This window comes from Heterocephalus glaber, unplaced genomic scaffold, assembly GCF_053883595.1.
Source record: "Heterocephalus glaber isolate CG9 unplaced genomic scaffold, H.glaber_assembly_v1.0 deba00000937, whole genome shotgun sequence".
Classification (NCBI taxonomy): domain Eukaryota; kingdom Metazoa; phylum Chordata; class Mammalia; order Rodentia; family Bathyergidae; genus Heterocephalus; species Heterocephalus glaber.
Window position 1 is genome coordinate 1662739 of NW_028258173.1, and position 19639 is coordinate 1682377.

General features: G+C 61.2%; 2 protein-coding genes across 26 annotated transcripts in view; one reads left to right on the forward strand and one right to left on the reverse strand.

Moving 5' to 3' along the window:
- Lmtk1 (lemur tail kinase 1) overlaps positions 1–5503 on the forward strand; it is a 41032-nt gene extending 35529 nt beyond the window's left edge. For 10 of the 15 annotated variants that reach the window (XR_015450178.1, XR_015450180.1, XR_015450177.1 and 7 more), the window contains one exon: positions 165–5503. The gene's annotated coding sequence lies outside the window, so the exon portion shown is untranslated. The remainder of the gene's footprint in view (positions 1–164) is intronic. The other 5 variants (XR_015450169.1, XR_015450171.1, XR_015450173.1 and 2 more) reach the window with 5 other exon arrangements.
- The window catches only part of Baiap2 (BAR/IMD domain containing adaptor protein 2), a 66351-nt gene continuing 47234 nt past the window's right edge, over positions 523–19639 (reverse strand). For 2 of the 11 annotated variants that reach the window (XM_013078123.3, XM_087208320.1), the window contains 9 exons: positions 14221–14373; positions 11739–11963; positions 11355–11556; positions 10670–10871; positions 9557–9625; positions 8950–9112; positions 7330–7364; positions 5037–5081; positions 523–1212 (listed from right to left, as the gene is read on the reverse strand). In XM_013078123.3, coding sequence (XP_012933577.1) covers positions 5054–5081; positions 7330–7364; positions 8950–9112; positions 9557–9625; positions 10670–10871; positions 11355–11556; positions 11739–11963; positions 14221–14373 — 1077 coding nt within the window. In that variant the 3' untranslated portion in view covers positions 523–1212; positions 5037–5053. Of the gene's footprint in view, positions 1213–5036; positions 5082–5470; positions 6945–7329; positions 7365–8949; positions 9113–9556; positions 9626–10669; positions 10875–11354; positions 11557–11738; positions 11964–14220; positions 14374–19639 lie in introns of those variants that run through there. The other 9 variants (XM_013078122.3, XM_087208319.1, XM_021241135.2 and 6 more) reach the window with 7 other exon arrangements.

A 19639-nucleotide genomic window follows, 5' to 3' on the forward strand; every position in this document is an offset into this window, starting at 1 on the left:
CTCAGCATGTTTTCTTTTGGGGTCTGTATAAAGCCCCTGTGTTGGGGGTTCAAGGCTGGGGTGGGGCCCAGTTGCCAGCTCTGCCTGAGGACAGGAGGGAGGCTGGCTCTTCTCCCATCCTGGTCACCTCACCCTGGTGATCTGGCACCGCTGTGCCCGCACAGGGAGACACTTGAGACCCCCTCTTCCTGCTCCAGAAGCCGGCCCTGCCCAGAGGGTGGATAAGCCTATACCCCACAAGCAGCTCCTGCCCTTCCCCGGCCAGCACTTGCCCAGCCTAGCGCTGGGTGGAGACTGGAGGAATCAGGTAATCTGTGCTCCCTGCTGTCCTGGCTCTGTGTCCCCACCAGAGCTCCATACCCTCAGCCTTTTGAGCAGGGTGTGGGCCCGTGGCTCAGGGGCTCCAGAGCCCTCCTGGGAAGGGTCTGTGAGGGCTGGACTTCTCTCCAGACAAGGACCACTGTCACCAACACAAGTCACCACATGGTACTGCATCCAAAGAGCACAAAGCAGACTTGGCAATACAAATTTTAAAGTCTTGTATTTGAGCAGCGGCCCAGCCCCTGCAGAAAGCAGCCTGAGGGGGGCACCCAAGAGCCAGGGGTAGAGTCCAGGAGCTGGATCCCTACCAGCCAGCATGTACACGGCCAGCGACCCTGGCCACTGCTATGGTGACAAGGTGTCTGCCACGGTGGGAGCATGCAGGAGCCCCAGAGCAAGGGGTGGGCCCAGGCCTTGGCACAGCAGGATAAATTACTCTTCAAATGAGGGTTCAGGCGCCCCCACCCCTCAGGCCACAGATCATGCTTTGCACAGAGGCCGTTTATTGACCAGACACATGGGAGTGTGGGAGTGAGCTCCTTTCTAGCCACTGGATGATGGGAGTGTCCTCCTGTGCCCAAGGCTTCAGGGGCCTCTGACCTCAGGGAGCTGCCTCGCTGCCAGGGTGGCACAGCCAGTGGGCCTCGGGTTCTTGGATAGATTCCTCGGGGCAGCTGGGATCCAGCCCAGGGCAGGCTGATGTGCAGAGGGTGATACCAGGAAGTGGGGGCCGGATGTTCGTCCTCTAACCAGGAACACACAGGTGGTGACAGCGTCAGTTATGTAGGTGGGCCCAGAGGGTGGCGCTGTAGATGTGGCCATCAGCTGAGGAGTGGGGCCGACCTGTCGTTGGTCACTGTTGGCTTCAGCTGCACATTGGCGAAGGGGTTCCTGAGAAGATAAGAGCAGTTTCTGGTCGGGACAGGTACCCCAGACAGGCTGTACCATGAGGGCTGTCCTGGGACACTCAGTGTGGGACTCCCAACAGCCCAGCCTAGAGCAGGAGATGAGGGGCAGGACCGGGTCTGAGCCAGGTGCTGTCTGCAAGGCCCGCTGGCCCCAGTGTGGCTGCCATCTGCTCACCCCACATGCTCTGGGCAGGCAGGGCACCCTCACTTGGAACTGGGGATGGTGGGGTCCAGCTGTGCCCCTCCCAGCTCAGGGTGGATGTCCCCTGTGGGGAGGGGACCATTTCCTTCTCAGGAGTTGGGCAGCCCTGGAGAGGGTCCACGTCAGTTTGGTGAACCCCCCACCAGGCTCAGCCCTAAGGATAGAGGAGCTGATGGCCTCTCACGAAACAGGACATGGCTCAGCAGACAGTTCGAGCCAGCCCATGCATGCAGGGCATCCAGGCACGCCAAGGACACGCAGACACGACAGACAGGGCGCACGCGCAGGCTGGGGTGAACACCGTGGCCTCTGCAGAGGGCTGACTGGAGGGCAATTTCCCTGCGGAAGACAGCACCACCTCCTCCCGGGAAAGCCACAGCCTCCCCTGCCACAGCTGATGCACAAATAGGACTCGAGAGACAAGAAGTGGAAATGGAACGAGATGAGCACAGACGGGGGCGGCACTGGCCCTGGCCTCATGGAGCCTCTCCCCCTGCACTGCTGGGCTCGGGAGGCCACCCAGGGGGACAGTGCAGGGCAGCAGGTGGGGACATCAGGCAGCTCCACGAAGGACAGCACAGATGGTGCGTGGACACGGGGGCTCGAGCACAGGACTGTACTCCAGGGAAAGCAGGCTCGGCGCTGGAGCTGTTACCTGGAGAGGGGTCACCTCGAGCCTGGTGGGCCAGCAGCAGGCACTCCATCCAGCGGGCCCCAGAAGACCCACGTGGGCAGGAGCATCACCCCATGTTTTCCGAGGACCCTGTGTTTTCTAAAATCTGAAACATCGACTGTGAGTTTCGGAAAGGATGCGATGCAGAGTAGACAGACCGGCAGGTCCATGCAGCCTTCACCCTCCAGAACGCGGTCTGCACGTCTTGCAGCTTCACGGCTGGCCACATCTGGGCTGTAGCATCCGGGACAAAGGCCACTGTGACTCCACCTGCAGCATCAGGGTCTGCCCATTCTCTGTGCCTCTGGTCTGCACAGGTAAGCTTCAGGCCCTCACTTGCTGGCCAGGTGGGGGGTGGGGGCACAAAGGCGAGGCTCCTGTTGTCATCAGCAAAGGCCACCAGCTGCAGGCCCAGTGGGGTGGGGGGCCAGGCCTGCCCACTGTGGCTTCTAGAAGGTGCTCGAGCCCAGGCTTAGGGTGGCAGATCTTGGGGAGATTTGGAGTGGGGACAGGTCTTCCCATGAAGGGTCTGGGACAGCAGAGCAGAGAGCAGAGCTGCCTGGTACGAGTGGGAGGCCAATTCCAGACCAGTGCCCAGGGCGGAATGGCCAAGTGTTCTGCAGGTTCCACCTTACTTCCTCAGCTTCAACTTGCAGTCCAGCTCTCACTGAAAGACGTGAATCGCCAGCCAGGAGCATGCAGAAGCGCAGGCCTACAAAGGGCCCCAAGGGACTTCCGAGAGGACCTCTGTACTCTGACCGCGTGTTCTTTTCTCCAACCCCAACATGGTGGGGCCATTCAGAGCACTGTGAGTTTTGAGCAGATGGGGGCTTGGGACCCCAAATGTGGTCGAGCCAGTCTGATGAGGTGGGAGGTGGCAAGGCCTATACCCTGCACACAGACACGAGGCAAGGCTCGAGACTGCAGCCAAACCCAGAAGAGGGGCTGGGCAGCCATGGCCTCCTGGAACAGTCTGAGAGCAGGTGCCTGTGAGTGATCCCCAGATCTCGCTGTGTGAAGAAGTTAAGGCCCAACACTGAGGTGGCAAAAAGACCAGATCTGGAGCCTAAAGTAACTGCAAAGTCTTCCTGTGCGTGTGCCTGCCAGGCACGTCTGTCCCCTCTGGAGGACACGTTTCCTTCTGAACACACCATTCAGCAGATGAGCAACCAACTTCCAAGGGATAGGACCAGCACGTGGCATGTCCAGCAAAGGAATGTCACCAAGAAGCGTCCAAGAGTGGGAGGACCCAGAGGGAAAACATGCCCTGAGTCAGGCCAGTCTGGAGGGCCGGGCAAGCTGGCCTTGGGACACAGGAAGACGGTGACTCTGATGCACAGAACAGTGTCCTGTCCCAGCACCGATCAGGGCTCTGGGGCCAGATGTGACAGAAGGTAGGTTGGGGATGCTGCCAGGGCAGAAGCAGGCCAGGCAATCCTTGTGCCAACTCAGAGCCAAGAAGACAGGGAACTCTACCTCAGGCCTGTGGGCAGCGGTCCACGGGGGACAGTGAGAAGAAACCTGGCTGAGCTGGACTCCCTTGCAGCCACTCTGGCTTGTCTTCCAGTCTCACGGGACTCAAGGACACTGCAGGCTTTAGGACACTGTTTTCTGATCAGCCACTTGAATGAGAAGCAGGGTGACTGAGAAAGCTCATCACAGATTCATCCGGAGCTTTCAGGGGACGCTGGGGCAGGTCAGGCCGCTGCCCATTTTCTCCACCGAAGTAAGTGGTTTCTGGCATCCTCCGAGGAGGGCCCTCCTGGGATCAGGGGTGGGCCATGGGCCTCTGCTGACCAGCAGTGTGGGTGGTGGACTGGCACCAGCCCCTCTCCCCAGGCCTCCCCTTGGGGTGAAGCTAGATAGCAGAGGGTGGGGGCACCTGCTAAGCAACCATAGGTGGCTTTTGACCACCCATCCAGGTGGGCTGAGGCCAGCTGGCTGTGTGGCCAGATGGCTTGAGGCATCGAGGTGTGGTGCCAGGCTATCTGCATCAGTGGTACCTGACTACCCCATCCCGTGTCTGTCTAGCCCAACAGAGGCCTTCTAGAACCTTCACTCCTCCTGGCCTCCAGCTGAGGACAGCATGGCCCCAGCCAGCTCAGAGGGACCCAGGTTCAGCACATGGGGACTCTGAGGAGAGGCTGGGACGCCCGCTCTCAACAAGCACTTTGTGTGCAGATAGCTGGAGGTCCACAAGCTGGCCTGCCCAGGGTCAGCCAAGGGCATTTATATTCCATCCTCCAACTTCAGGAGCATTTTCCCACAGAACTTCCTGCCATTCATGCTACAGCTCCCACATGAAGGCAGGCACAGAGAAGCAAGGGTCCAGGATCTGCTTGAGTAGCTGAACTGCCTGCACGGACATGGTGACCACGGTCCTCTGTCAGGGAAGCAGGTCCTGACTTCCCAGGCTGCCCTTGAGATAGGAAGTGTCAGGGAGGGCCCTATGTGGGGGAGTAGAAGGGCGGTCCTGGGCAGCTGAGATGGTGTCTTGGGACCATGGGAGGCGTGAAGGGACTCAGAAAAGGAAAGATCAGAAGGTAACAGGGCCCGATCCACCACCCCTGGGACCCTAACCCTGAGCCCAGCCCTCTCCCCCCAGCTACGATACCCACCAGGCTGGGCTCAGACCACCACACCCAGAGGACCACTCACACCGGTGCTACGGGGTCAGGGGAGCGGCCTGGCCCCCGCTGCCTGCCAGGGTCACCCTTGGATGGTAGCCGGAGCAGCAGGGACAGAAGAAGATAAGCAGAGGCCAGGCCAGCCCCACACCCAGCAGCAAGGGCAGTGATGGGGCAGACAGGCAGAGCCACACCTCCAGGCTGAAGGAAGGAGACCCACAAGCCCAAGGAAGGAAGCACCGGAGGCAAGAAGGCCCAGAGCCACTGCAGAAGCAGGCGGGCACAAGAAAACCAGGGCAACTTACTAACTAGTCAGGGCGGCTCAAAATCTGGCCACTTCCACATTGGCACTGCAAGGAAACACAAGGCTGGTTGGTGGAGCCAAGGGCTGGGGGGAGGGGGTCTGAGGACTCCGCAGGGAGGATGGGTCAACAGGGTCAGCGCAGGCTGCCAACAGGGCACCCAGAACAGGGTGTCCCTGCTCCCTCTGGATCTGCATCAGGCCCCGAGAGGCCCTCCTCTCTTACTGGGGCATGGGCCACCCCAGGTCCCATCAGCAAGCAAGGTGAAGGCCTAGCTAGGCCCACACTGCTCGCAAGGCCAGCTCATTCCAGCCTGTTACCCAGGTGCTCTGCAGAAACTGACCATGGGCCATAGGTGGGGGAGCACGGAGGCATGGCCTGTTCACACAGCCCGGACCTGTGCCGGGGCCTGGAAGGAGGCTCCCAACCCAGCTGGATGCAATAAATAAAACTTTTATTCAAACAGTTAACTGCAGTACAGGGCACAATTCGGGTTAAAAAAAAAAAAAAAAAAGGAAAGGAAAAAAATATTTTCAGTACTTTACATCTTCATACAAGTTTTGCTGTTTTATGTCTACATTCATCCATTGTGCATGGAATCCCCTGGATTTGAAATCTTTTAGCAAAGTTAGAACAGCACAGAAGGTTCTTTACACAGGTCCAGGCTCTGGCTATGTTTTCCTTAAATATAAAACAGGGTCAGTCTGTGCCTGAGCCACTGCTCACAACACCACCAGCCACATCCCAGTCCTCGGCAGGCAGGCCTGCGGGAGTTCGCTAACCACATCAGAAAGAGGCGCGTCCACGGCTTCGCAAGGGGCTCCGCCAGCCACAGGGCTAACCTGGCTGCACCTCAGCCTGGCTGCCCAGAATTCAGTGTATGAAGAGACAAAACCAGTAGCCACTGAGTCCAGTGTGCTTGTTTCTAAAGTCACCAAGACACACAAAAAGACGAGCATTTAGGAGGACCCAGGCCAGGACTGCCTGTCCCCTGGTGGGAGGCACAGGGCCAGCCTGACCAGGCTGGCGCACCCTGCCCCTGTGGCCCGGCAGCCACAGACGGTCACAACTCCCTCGCAAGGCTGGTTAAAGAACTGATTTCCAAAAAACGGGATGGGGTGGTCTCTGGAGGTCTTTGGAATGTCCGCATGTGGCCGGGCAGCGCTGCTCCCGACCCCCTCCTGCCAGCGCACTGCATAAGGTAACTGCTCCTGCTGCGGAGACACCACGCTCAGCCTTATGTACACCTGTCCAGCAGTGTCACCGAGGAAAGAGGCCTGGGGCCTGGCCGGGTGGGCCGGACGGGGGCTGCAGCCTCCCTCACAGGAGTGGCCAGTGTCCTCAGGAGGCCCCCCGCCTTGTCATGAGCCCCCTTTCTACATGTGGCCCTTGCGAGGGGCCTGAGCCGCTTCCTCCCCTGTCCTAGGAGATGCCAGGGCGCCAGGGTCAGATGCAGAATAACAGTACGTACACCAGAGTCCATGCATATCTATTTTTGTTTTTCAGGGAAAAAAAAAGTCCTTTTTCCCGTTTTTCATCTTTTTTTCTTTTTTTAAGATTTTTCTTTTTCTTCAAACTCTAGACCTGGCTCGAGGTGAGCCTTAGAAAAGGGTTTGCGTCACAAGCATCGCGGGCTGGGGCAGCGCCCAGCAGGCCCCACCCGGCACTTTCTGCTTGAGGCTGGGGACACACGGGGGGCAGAGGGAGAGCACAGGGGGCGCAGGGAGCAGCACCATGGACCCTGGGGGATCACAGAGTCTGGGGTCACCAACCAAAAGGCGGGGGCAGGTAGGGAAGAAAACAACCCAAGAACGAACCAACGAGAGCGGAGAAGGGAAACAGGGAGGGGCTCTTCAGAGCAGCCGCCGCGGTCAGCGTCCTCACACTGTGGACACCAGTGTGCCACTGCCGCTGTGAAACAAAGCACAGGACAGCTGCCCAGGCGCCCTTTGGGCCAGCAGCAGGCCACCTGTCCTCGGGCGGGCAGGGGGATGGAGAAGCCAGCGCAGCTCATGCCCAGGCCGGGGCAGAGGCAGGAGAGGTCCTACCTGGTTCTAGGCAGCCAGACCCAGAGGCGCAACCTTGCCCAACCCTGTCCTTTCCCCCGAGGGTGGACAGAGTGGCCTGGACATCAGGGAAGAGGATGAGGGCCCAGGAGGGCAGCACGCTCAGGGATAGCCGGGATGCCCCCAAGAACCACCAGTGGGCTTCCAGATCCCAAGAGAGGGCCACCCCACCAGGCCCCTGGTACCCCAGCCCCAGCCCCAGCCCCAAAGAGGAGTCCAAAGCCCCTTACCTGCTCACAGACCGTGCTCCGTAGTCCTCCAGCCCCTAGGGAGCGAAGGCACAGCAGTCAGGCTGGGCCCACGGGGCTGAGGCTGAGTCCCCGACCCTGCGCTCCGGCACCGTCCACAGGGATGACCCAGACGCTGGGGTTCAGACAGGGCTCCCCAGGAAGGCCGCTTCCCCATTCTCTCCACCCCTTCTCTGGGCACAGTGGTGACACCCCTGGTGACCTCCCAAGCTAACTGGGCCACCTGCACCTGGCCAGTGGCTGACCAGGTTACCTCATCAGCCCTGTGGGACACACCCGCCGTGCCGCAGGCCTCCCCAAGAACTAAGCTGGAGAGACACTTACTGCTCACATGGGAGGGAAAAGGAGGAAGGTCTGGGCAGGCAGAAGACATCTGGCTCCAGCCAGGACCTTACATAGGCTGGGGGTGGGGTGGGGCAGTGGGCATGGAGGCTGCAGCCGGCCCCCTGCAGGCCCGCCTCACCTAACCCTGGCTGGCCCAGGGCCCATGTCCTCCCCCGTTGCTGTAGCTTCCTGGAAACGGCTGGCCCCAGGACACCGAGGGGTTCGGGTTCACAGTTTCCTGGCTCTCCTAGGCCTGAACCCTCAGCACTGTGGGTGAGAGGCGTCTCCCAGCCCAGGGACTGGCCCAAGCCCCTGGGTCTCCACTCAGGCGGGATGGGCTCCTTCTGCCGCCACCATGTGCTCTGCGCTCTGGACGGCTCTGGCCAGTGGGCGGCCGCACCACCACGGTCTGGACCCTCACCACACCAGCCTCCCTTCCTGCATTCTGCCTGCCAAGCCCTCCTCACAGGTACACAGGGGCACGGCCTGAAGAGCACCTCACACCTCCAGCAGGACTTCCTGCACAGCCCCAAGTCCCCTGTCAATGGGGTCCCTCAGGTGTCAGGACAGTGATGGTCCCCCAGAATGCCCAAGACCTGGGAATGGACGGCTCTCTTTCTCCAACCCTAGCCCAGCCCAAGCAATGCAGCCACAGAACTGTCTTCCTACCCCTGACCTGGAAGCCACAGCAGACTAATGTCCTTCAACCAGAACACCTGCAGAAGAGCCCCAGGATGACAGGGGGCTCACCCCATCCACAGTCTGTCTGGGCAGAGCCAAGTGGGGCTCCACGAGCTCTGTTCCAAAGCTCAAACCCCATCTGGCCTGCACACTGAGGCCAGCTCTCACACAGGGGCACCGGGACCTGTCCCAGGGCTGGGGATCAGCCCTCTATCAGCCGCCTCTGGCCTGCAGGGTGAGATGACCAGGGCCCAGGATCATGCTGACCAGAGGGTGCTGGGCAGCAGGAGCTCCCGTGATGGAGGCGCATGGTTCTGAGGGAAGGAGCTCCTAGAAACCAATCCCCTGGCCCCAGGCTCTTCACAAGCAGTGGCAGGCATCCAAGGACAACCTCGAGGCCAGCTGTGCCCCAGCCCTGACATTACACCCGGGGTGGCAAGCAGACCAAGGCTGGTATGGGGCCACTGTGAGACACGGACTCAGCACTGACCCACGGGTGTTCGTGTGGCCCAAGTCCCGAACCACAGCCTTCACCCAGGCCTGTCAGGCAAGACACCCACACTCCACTCAGGGCCCAGCCAAGGGCCCAGCACTCACCTGGGAGAAGGCGGGCACGGCCACACTGTAGGGCCTCTGCTTGAAGGTGCCGGCTGTCTGGCTGGGGAAGGCCCGGGAGGATGTGCTGTAGTCGGGGGGTGGGATGGCCAGGTCGTCCTTGTCCAAGAGGTTGCCTGTGCTGCTGCTCTTGCCCTGCTGCAGGCTGTGTGGATGTGGGGCTCAGGGGCTGGCCAGACAGCGTACCCAGCCCTACCGACCTTCACAGGCCTTCCCCTTCTGGCCTCCCTGCCTCCTTCTGGGCCGGTCACCTGGGACCAGAGAAAGCTGGCATGGTGACTCCCCAGCCCTCTGGTTGCTGCTCACTCCCACGAGGTCCAGCTGAGTCCCCAAGGGCCAGGATGACCTGGGACCCTCGAGAGGGCTGTGTCCTCGTACACCCCACCCCAGGAGACGGGCAGCAGGAGTGTGCCCGGCCGCAACAGGGTGCCCAACAGCCAGCCCACACAGTACTGACTCCCACAGCTCCTCTGGATGCCACAGCCCCCCCCCCCCATGCTGGCCTCAGCTGTGCAGTGCGGCCTGAGCTGGGCAGCCCTGGAGGTGGAGGAGCAGCCAGGGAGCCATCTGGCTCAGCTGGCACACTCACCTCATGTGTAACCTGTCACTGCCGTCACTGTCCAGGACCCGGGTGTAGGAGAAAGGAAACCAGCCCCTCCTGGAAGAGAGGCTCCGGGTCGGTGCTACACCCGCGGGCCCAGGCAGGCAACTGGGTGGCATCCTACCCCCACCCCCGTCGGTAGACCCAAGTCCCAGCAGTTCCACAGTTCCACAGGGACAGGCGCCCTGCTCTGCGGAGACCAGGGACCTAGGCCGCTGGACATGGGCTACCCCTGCCTGGTGAAGCTATGGGTGTGGTCACCTGCACCCTGAAGAGGGATCCAGGCAGAGTGTCCCCCACCTGCCACATACCCCTCAGCTCCATGGGTCACAGCTCCAAAACCAGAAGAACCACAGAGAGAGGGGTGGGGGAGCTCTTGCTCTAGGGGCTCCCTCGCCCACAGCTCCCACTGGGCACTGGGCCAGAGCACAGCACGGTTCAGACCAGAGATGGCGAGCCTTTTAGAGCTGTCAATGCTAACCAACAGCTGGCTGCGGCACGTGTATGGCTGGTTCACCACCACTGCTTGACTCTTGCTCCCGTTTACTCTCCCCCATGGACAGTGTCTCCTTCCTCTCTTGCCCAAAGGGACCTGGACAAAAATCATCCCGAGAAGGGGCAGCCCCTAACCTGCCCACCCCAGGTGCAGCAGGAGCAAGGCCTTGACACAGCCTCTCTGCAACAGGTGTGGCCCTGTAACTTGGTAATGAAACTGAGAGGTGGTCAGACACAGAGGAGGGCTTAGGGGCACCACGACGGTGATGTCTGGCTGGCCGAGTCCCACTCTGCCACCTACCGCCCGGGAAGCCCAGTGCCCGCCCACAGGGAAATGGCCAGGTCCCTTATGGCACGGATGCGGTTAGGGTGCCACGCCCTGGGTCCAAGGGAAGGGTGTGGGAAGATTATAGGACAATGGAGCCAACAGCTAATGAAGACCCCCACCAGGCCAGGGCTGCATGTGGGCAGGTCCTCGGGGTCACTCTTGTGCTGGAAGAACCTACGACCTGATCAGCGCGGCGAGCGCCTCTGAGTGCCGGTGCCCCGGGATGCTCACCGCGGGGGCAGGCTGCCCAGGGCCCGCCCCTCCAGACGGGCACTCACATCTTGGTCTTCTCACTCTCGCCGTAGTGCCAGCCGTCACGGGCCTCGGGCACCAGGAGGGTGATGAGGTCCCCCTCTTTGAAACTCAGCAGGGTGCTATTGTCACCAGCCGCGTGGGAGAAAATGGCCTTCACCCGCATGCGGCCATTGCGCTCCAGGCCAGCTGCCATGGAGCTTGAGCGTGGCAAAGTCTTGTTCTCAGCTGCTGGGACAATGGGGGTGGGTGTGAGGGGTGGGCGGTGGCAGAGGGAACCCGGGGTAGAGGCCAGGGAGCCTGGATGTGGATGGTGATGGCGCCCAAGACTGGACACTGGACAGGATGGGGAGCTGCAGCCCCCCATGCCCATCTGTCTCCCCTGGTCACTGAGCCAGCCTGCAGGCGGTCCTGGCCTCACTGTACCTCGTGGCACCACACACACTGCACACCTGTGCATGTGAACACTGCCCCGGGCACGCACACACCAACACGCAGACGCATCACCCACACAGCATGCACACGTGCACAATACACTCCCCCACACACCTGCACAAGCACGGGCACACAGATGAATGTGCATGCTGCCCCCACGCAAGCTTTCGTGAGCCTTGGGGTCTCCTAGACCTCCACTCAGGAGTGTGGCAGTACTAGAGGCCTGGGGAGGCACAGGGGGAGGGGGACCCAAACCCAGCAACCGCAGGTCCTCACTGGTGGCGTAGCTGTTCTTCGGGGTCACACTCTTGCGCACAGGGAGAGTGTTGGAGTAGGAGTCACTCAGCTTGCTCTGAGACTGCGGGGGAGACAGGGATTTGGGCTGGGCAGCCTTGCGGTCAGCCCAGGGGTTGTAGTCCTCGCTGTCCGGGCCTGCGGCGCCATTCATGATGGGCGCATTCTCCTGAGCCGACATCCGCTGGAGAGAAAAGGAGGCGGGGCAGGGTGTCACTGGGGGACCGGCTTGGGAGACACCCCCCATAGGGCGCCTGGGCTCAGCACACTGGGCCTGCCCTGGGAGGATGAGTGGCCACGTGATGCCACCTCCAAGCAAAGGGGGCCACTCCTACACCCACAAGCTTTTAGAGGTCCAGGACTCACCCCCACAAATGGTGCCAGCTCGGGGGGCACTGGCAGGGGCTTGGCCCCAGGAATGGGGTCCGAGATGACCAGGTTGGACTTAGAAGCCGACAGGGAGCTGGGGAGGATGGAGCCGTTGCTGCTGGCCACCTGCTGCAAGAGCTGGACGGCGCGGTCTGGGATCTTGTTGGGGTCGGCACAGGCCTGCTGCCACAGTGGCAGCTTCTGGGCCAGCAGTTCTTTGCCCTGCAGAGAGGAGAAGCAGGGGAGGGGGAGTCAGGGGTGTCTGAAGGATCCCTGTAGCGAGCACAGCCCAGAGACGCCGTCCTGACACTGTCATCTTGCATGTGCGCTGTGTGTGCCAAAGGCCGCTCTTCACCAGGGGTGCCCGCAGCAGACCACCCATTTGTGAGGCCTGACTCACGAAAGGGAATGTGTGTGGTGTGCTGCCACACAGTGTGCTGCTGGGGAACATCGGGTAGACCACCCCATGGCCCAAGCCTGGTGGGGTCTCCGGGGGACTGGAGGAGAGAGAAATGGGCACGAGGCTCACACAGCCAGACATAGGATGGGCAACTCCTTCAAGGGCAAACCACACCATACTAGAGAAAGAGCCACTAGGGAGGTAGGAGAGGAGGGATCATGGTGGGGAACGGACGGGGCTGCTGGGTTGTGGGAAGATAACCCCCCAGGAGACAGAGCTGGGGCCAGTGCTCCTGCCCAACCCCAGGGGCTGCAGTGCAGTGAAGAATCTGCATCCTCTCCTGGGAGGTGGCTGTGGCTGCAGGCCAGGGGCACAGCTCTCTAGCCTTCAGCCCCAGCACAGCCAGCTGCTGCCACCATACTGGGTCTGTGCTCTCCTCCCTGACCCCATCACTGGGCCTGGCTACCGCTAGAGGGCACAGCTGCCTGCTGCTAGCTGTAGAGCGGAAGCCACGTGTGCAGGCTGAAGACCTGCTCTGCTCCAACTCTGGGAGAGGGCACCCAGTTACTGGGAGCTCAGAAGTGCAGAGGGAGAGGAGGTGTGGCCAGAAGTGCTGCCACCAAACAGACGCAGGTGCCATTCTGCCCTGCTTTGCACTTGCCCACAGCCAGAGCAGGCCTGGACAAGCAGAAAGCTCTGGGGAGGGAGGCATGTGTCCCCCTGGTGCCCTGGGCTGCAGGGACCAGAGCAGTGGTTCTGGGTCACGTGTGTATGCATGAGTACACCTGGTGGGCGGGGGCACATGTCCATGTGTACCCTGCTGATCCCTGACCTCCTTCACTTGAGATGAACACACCAGGGCTTCCCTGGCCAGCTCGTCCGCCAGACTGCATCGTCTCAGTTCCAGGAATGCTCTGGGGACAAGTCTGACCTCAGCTCAGCTCCTGCTAATGGACTATGGGTGAGCAGGGGCCCCTGACCACACCCCGCCCCCGTTTACAGTGGAGAGCCTGTTGTCCGCGCCCTGCCTGCGCCTGGGGGCTGCACCAGCCATCTACCACACTGGGCCTCTGACCCCAGGAGCCCCAGGGAGGAAGCCCACCGGGGCCTCTGCCGAGGAGCTCACTCCAGGGAAAACCCTGGCTACCTGTTCAGCAAGCCTGGGCCCGATACTGGGATGTGCAGCCTCCTAGGGCAGAATCACCCACCTCAAGTCACTGGAGGGAACCCAGCAGGAAATATGGGGTCTAGGACCTGTGGGGGGCAGGCCAAAGTAGCAAGGTAGGGGCTCTTACCGGCAAGTGCGAGTCTCAGGGGTCAAGAAGGAGAAAAGGATGAAGCTGAGTCCCTAAGCCCCCATAAGCCCAGTGGTTTGAAGGTACAGAGGGATGTATTTCATCCAGGGAGACCCCCAGAGCCTCGTGGGGAAGAGTAAACTCCAAGAGCCAGAACACGGAAGCAAAGGATGAGGGCAGGCTGGGATGGGTGAGGCGGCCAGGTCCCCAAGGGACAGCCAAGCTACGGTAGGTGCTCGAAACAGGGCCCAGGAGGCCCTGGGGGCTGGTGACATAGCCTTGTCTAGGACAGCAGGGGCCCCCAAGGCTAGGAGCCTTTGCGCCGGCAAGTGAGCAGACATGGTCGAGGAGCCCCCATCACGGATCCCATGGAGGGGCTGTCAGAAAGGGTAAGTGAAGGCACGGAGCCAACACTGCCAAGAGGGCAGGTGGAGACCCTGCACCCAGCAAGGAGTGCTATGGGCCACTCCCCAGCCTCTACCCAGCTCCGGCCTCGCCAAGACAGGGGTGACTGAGAAGGCCTCAAAACCCACCTCAGGACCTCCTCGGCAGGCGCTCAGCACAGAGAGCCCCAGAGATTCCTGACGTGGGTCTGCAGACTCGTGCCAGGGCTCTATCCCCTGGAGTCTCCAAGGGCACGGCGAGGTGGGGGTTCACCCCAGCTTCCTCAGCACTACAGCACAGGTGGAGACCGGGCTCTGGCTGCATGCACCCTGCTGGCTGGTGCTCACTCACTTCCCCCAACAGCCCAGGCCCGGAGCAGCAGCCCGGAAGCTGTGCTCACCTTGGAGTGGTAGGCGGCAGAGTTCTTGGCCACGGCGCACTGCTTCTCCACCAGGAAGCAGAACCTCCTGCGCTCCTCAGTGAGCGCCGTCTTGTAGCCGTCCGACACGTAGTTCTCCAGCTCGCCCTGCTTGTTGCTGATGGCATCGATGTACTGGGGGCAGAAGGACAGTGGGGATGAGTGGTAGGAGAATGCACCGGGGCCCTGGGTGGCCCTGAGGAAACAGTGGTGTCTGGGCCACTCAGAAGAGGCCCGATGACTACGTCCCCAGTGGCCATTCCCGTGTGCCTGATCAAGCCGACCAGTGTGGCCAAGGTCTGCCTCCTGCGGGAGTTCAGGCCGAGGGGTCAGGCTCTGGGGCTCCTCCTGAGGAGGGGAGGAGGTGCGTGTCCTGCTAACAGGCCAGCCCCTGTGTGTGGCCCCACCCACCGCACAGAAGCACGGTGTGGAGTGCCTTTCACATGTGCCCCAGTCCCTGGGCCACGAGGCAGCTGCTTGGTCCTCCTGTGACACCTGATGGTCCCTCAGCCTTTGTCTCAGCTCAAGCAGGAGACACCAGGCAGTTACAGTTGGGGACACAGACCTAGGGGACCTCAGGGGAGGCTTCTCTGCTGGGCAAGGACAGCACCTCGGGGACTGTCCTGTGGGAGACTACATCCTTCCCTGGTTGATGCTTGAGAAGCTGAGGAGGGGACAAAGCATGGCCACTGAGCAGATGCGGGACAGGCCACTTCCTGGAGATACGCGGATCACACTGGAGTGACCCAGACCCTGACCCTCCACCTCAGGGCTCCCCCTGGTGCCTCCAAGGTTGGGGAGGGGGTGAAAATGAGCCCAAACACAGTAGCCTTGGGGGCCCCTTGGCCCTTGAAGGTACCCTGGGGCCAAAATGGCATCAAGGATGTGGCTGGCCATCCAGGTCTGCAAAGCCCACAGCAGAACCTCCCTAGCACGCTTCCAGAGTGCCCATCTGTCCTTGGCTCCGGCGCACCCCACCCAGACCGAACTCCCTGTGGCCTGGAGCGGACTGTGCCTCCCTCGCTGACCAGAAGCTCCTGCAGAACTGCTTCCTGAGCAGGCCGTCTTCCTGCAGGAGCAGGCCTGCCTGCAAGGGTGCCTCCTGTCTGACTCACGCTGCCTGCAGCTCTGACTCAGCGTGGGTGGGCGGCTGAGTGTGGGCGATGTGGGTGTGAGCAGCAGGCTGTTCTCTGGGGGCCTCTCCATTCGGGGCTCAGCTGGATGTCAGGGAGGAGCCCGGCTGGTGTGGGCTGGTCCCCAGCGTGGCCACCAGCCTACCACGCCTGCCTCCCAGGCAGCACAAGTGAGCCACCCTGCCCCATCGAGGCCGCCCAGCTCTGTCACTGCACACAGTCCCTGCTCCCTCTGCTCCAGCAGCCCTCCAGCTTCCACACTGCGTCCCACTCCTCCTCTGAGAGGGCAATTTAAGTGGGGCTCAAAATAGCAGGTTCACTCCCCCGACCCCTAAATGCTGGCTGGAGCCACCAGGAATGGGCTGAGGTCCTCCCCAGTGCCACGGGGCCTGACTGAGGTATCCAGGATGGTACTCAGCGAGAGGCTCTAGGGCAGCCCTGAGCAGGCTCTCCAGCAGCGCTGCTCTGCTGCGATGGCACAGCCACCATCTCCTCCTCCTCCTCCTCCCCCCGCTCTGCCGCTCCAAGTACTCTTCCTCTGGTTACGAAACATGCGCCTACCAAGGCCTCCCACTCCTGCTCCCAGAACCACCTCTCCTCACTCAAACTCCTTCTCTGGAAGGTGGGGAGCATCCACTGAGATTCACAGCGCCCGGGGGCTGCGGCAGGAAGGACTCCCAGGAACAATGGAGGAGACTACCGGGAACACTGTGCCCTGGGCCTGGTCTGGGCTCCTTTCCTAAGCTTTAGGATGGGAAGGCCTGGATGGAGCAGGGCAGGCTCAAGGAGGGGGTGAGCTTGTGCCCAAAGAAGACCCCAAAGCCACATCCAGCCCTGGGCTGCAGCTGCCCAGAGGTTCCCTTTGCTTGGCTGAGCTACTAAGAAAGAGGTGCGGGTAGAGGTGCCGCCGCCACAGTCTGCACGACCGTTATTCTCTAACAGGACTTTGAACAGGGGAAAGCGATGCTTGCAACACTCGGTGACTCTAGCACAGCAGCATAAACCAGGACGCAAGGTCCCCTGGGTTCCCTTGCCCTGAGAATAGCACCTTCTAAACTGAGGCCCTGGAACCAGTGGCTGCCCACCCGATCGCTGGTTTCTGGGTTTGTAGGCTGTGGTGCGGCTTCACATTGAGGTGCTACTCCCTGGAGCGCAGTGCACCAAACTGGGCACTGGCCTCATTAGCAGGGTCTGGCAGCCTCTGGGGCTGGGAGGGAATGGTGTTTAACTTTAAGATCTCTACTTACGAGCTGGAGAAAGGCTGGGAGCCCCTCAGCTCATACCCCAGAGCCCACTGAGGAATGGCAGGCAGCCTGTCTGCAGGTGCCCCCAAGTCTCTGCACCCCCATGCACCCAACTCCTGAAGGTGTCCCCTGAGCCCACACTGGCCAGCCAGCCCAGGAAGGGGCCACGAGGACCAGGACAGAGCCTCCGGTCCTGCTAGGTTCAGCTGCTCTGAGCTCCCCTGCCTGCTCTGGGGCCACAGCAGAGCTAAGTCTGCTGGTGACACGAGGCTGCCACTTCTGTCCAGGAGCAAGAGTGGACTCCCCGACTTCCTTTAGCTGGTCACTGACTCCTCATGGAGAAAGGCCACAAGTTCGATGGGCAGGTCCTGGAGATCCAGGCCAAGTGAGGAGTGTCACCCCACAAAGGGGACAGCGAGGGACAGGGAGAGTGAGGAGGTGGCAGACAGCCCTGCGCTTCACTGCCAGGTAGACAGGGGTGCCCATGGGCTGGGGGGCATCTGAGCTCTCTGAAGAGTGCAGAGGACAACGTGAGGCCTATACCTCAGCAGCGCGGAACAGGCCACTCGAAATGGCACTGAGCCTGTGCCTGCCCGCGCTGCCTCAGCTCCCTGCTTAGCTGGGTGCTATGGTGACGGCACTATAGAAACACCCAGCTGAAAGCATTTAAGACCCACAAAATGCTCCACTTAGTCACCCTGGGCTGAACAGCCCTGTAATCCGAGAAGACAGAAGTGATCCAGCGTGTGTCTCCTCTTCTCCCCAGCAAGCCGTGACTCAGAGCAGGGAGGGGTGTTCTAGAAAAATCCGAAGCCACTGTGGTTCACCTCATCCCACAGCGCTTCAGTTCTGTTTCTCAGACACCGTGGCTGCTCCTGGAGGTCCCCTGCAGCTCACACAAATGAGGATGTAAATCTCAGTCTGCTGTCCCTGGGAACAAGGGCTCCCAAGGGGACAGCTTAGAATCCTGTCAGCTGTGCTGTGTAGGAGCAGAAACAAGAACCGGACACCTCATGTTGCCCAGAGTCACCAGGAACCTGCGGCTGCAGCCATGGGCTTCCTTGCTGCCTGGGCAGCCCAGTGTGGTGGTTGGGGACCTAGGTCTGTGCACAAAGCCTGGGGCTGCCAGACCATGGCATGGTTCAGAGGACCGCAAGCCCGTTAAATCTTCTCTCAAACCAAGAGCTCAGGCAGGAGTGGAGCCAGGGCTGTGCAGAGGAGCCGGGCATTTTGGCCTCGAGGAGGAATGCCCCGGGGCTTTAAACTGTCCCTGGCAGGTCCTGTGCTGAAAGTCCCCAAAGTCACCTGTCAATGGTGTTTGGTGGTGCGTGCCAAGGAGTGCCTCTGGGAGGTATCTGGGTTAGATGGGTCACAAGGGTGGGACTGAGGTGGCCTTACTGGCTTTGTAAGAAGAGAGACCCAAGCTATGTGACACCATCAAGAAGGCCTTGTCAGGTACAGGCCAGGCATGTGGACTCCCAGCCTCCAGAACTGGCCCAGGAGCTAAACAAACCTCCATCCTTTAAGAATTGCCCGGTCTCAGGTATTCAGCCACAGCAACAGAAAATGTCCTAAGGCAAATTTGTTATGGCAACATCCTTGGGAAGACAGCAGTTGCCCTCTGGAAGGCTGCCGGGATTCTCAAGTACTGGGGTCCCCACATTTCTGGGAAGGGCCCAGAGCTTGCATCACATTGGCAAGGGGTAGCTGTGAGCAATAGGCCCCAAATGCCCACATCCTGCCCACCACCTGCCCTGAAGCCCACCAGCCCCAGCACTGCACAAGCTCAAAGACAGGAAGCTTGGCCCCTTCTGTCTACCCTCGTGGGCTGAACACCCGGCAAAGGCTGGAGCCCCAAGGGCCACGTGAGGCGGGAGCTCTGATGTCTGAGTGACCCAGCCCACAGGCTCAGGGCACAGTGCTCTGTCCCCAGCCACCCAGTTACCCGGGCACACAGAGGTCTGAATGCCTGACAGGACTTGGCGTCTGGTGGCTCACAGTCCTGTTTTTCCCTGGTAAGGACCCCTGGCGATTTCACCCCAGAGAAAGGTGGGGTCCACCTGGTTCCTGGAGCCTGTCCATGCTGACTCTGGCTGGGAGAGCTCTGCCTCAGCCAGAGCTGGCTCAGCCGCCCGTACCTCCTCACGGCCCTCCATGAAGCGCCCAGCCTCTGCTATCATCTTCTTTGAAGATCTAAACTACGGTTATTTCACCTTTGCTTTGTTAATTATACAGCCCTCTAAATAGAATCTCTCTCTCCCTTCTCAGACCGCAGTCCGGATGTTTGAGAACACAGAAGGGACACAGGGCTGACGGAAGACCCTGGAGGCACCAAGGGCACTTGGCCAACCCCATGTCACGGTGGACAGGAAAGTGAGGTGGTTTTCCGCACAGGGGCTCCCCTGCCCCACAGCCTTTAGGACAGGCCCCTACCCAGGGCCAGGCGGGCTCCCTCTCCTTACAGGACCCGCGGGGAGGGCCACACCTGCACCCTCAAAGCCCCTTCCGAGGAGACAGCGCAGGTGACACAGGCAGGGCCCTGGCTCTCCCTGTAGCACCCACCATTCTCTCAGCCTTGGTGCAGGCAGGCCTCCAGGAGGAGGGGTGGAGCTACAGGCCCGTGTCCCCGAAGCAGGCCCAGAGACAGGTCAGTAGACACATGGCTGGGCGGCCAGGAGCCCTGGTGGGCCAGGCAGAGCCATTCTGGACCTCTGCTGTCTGCTCTTGGGCTGGCAGGGGCCACCTATGGCTGGCATGATTCTGAGTGGGGCTGGGCCTGTCTGCCTGCCTCTAGCTGCTGCTTTCTGAGCTCTCCCAAGGCCTTCAGTGCCCCAGGACGGCTTGGGGTTTTGGCTCCCCTTCCCAAAACTCCTGGAGCCTGCAAATAGGCCAGGAAGGACAAACTGCTTCCCCCGACCCCGACCCACCACTCACTAGCTCACACTGCCAAGTGCAGCATAAACAGTGGGCTCCCAAGGGGCATGGGCCCCTCCGCCCGGTGCGGCCCAGGTCGCTCCACTCCAG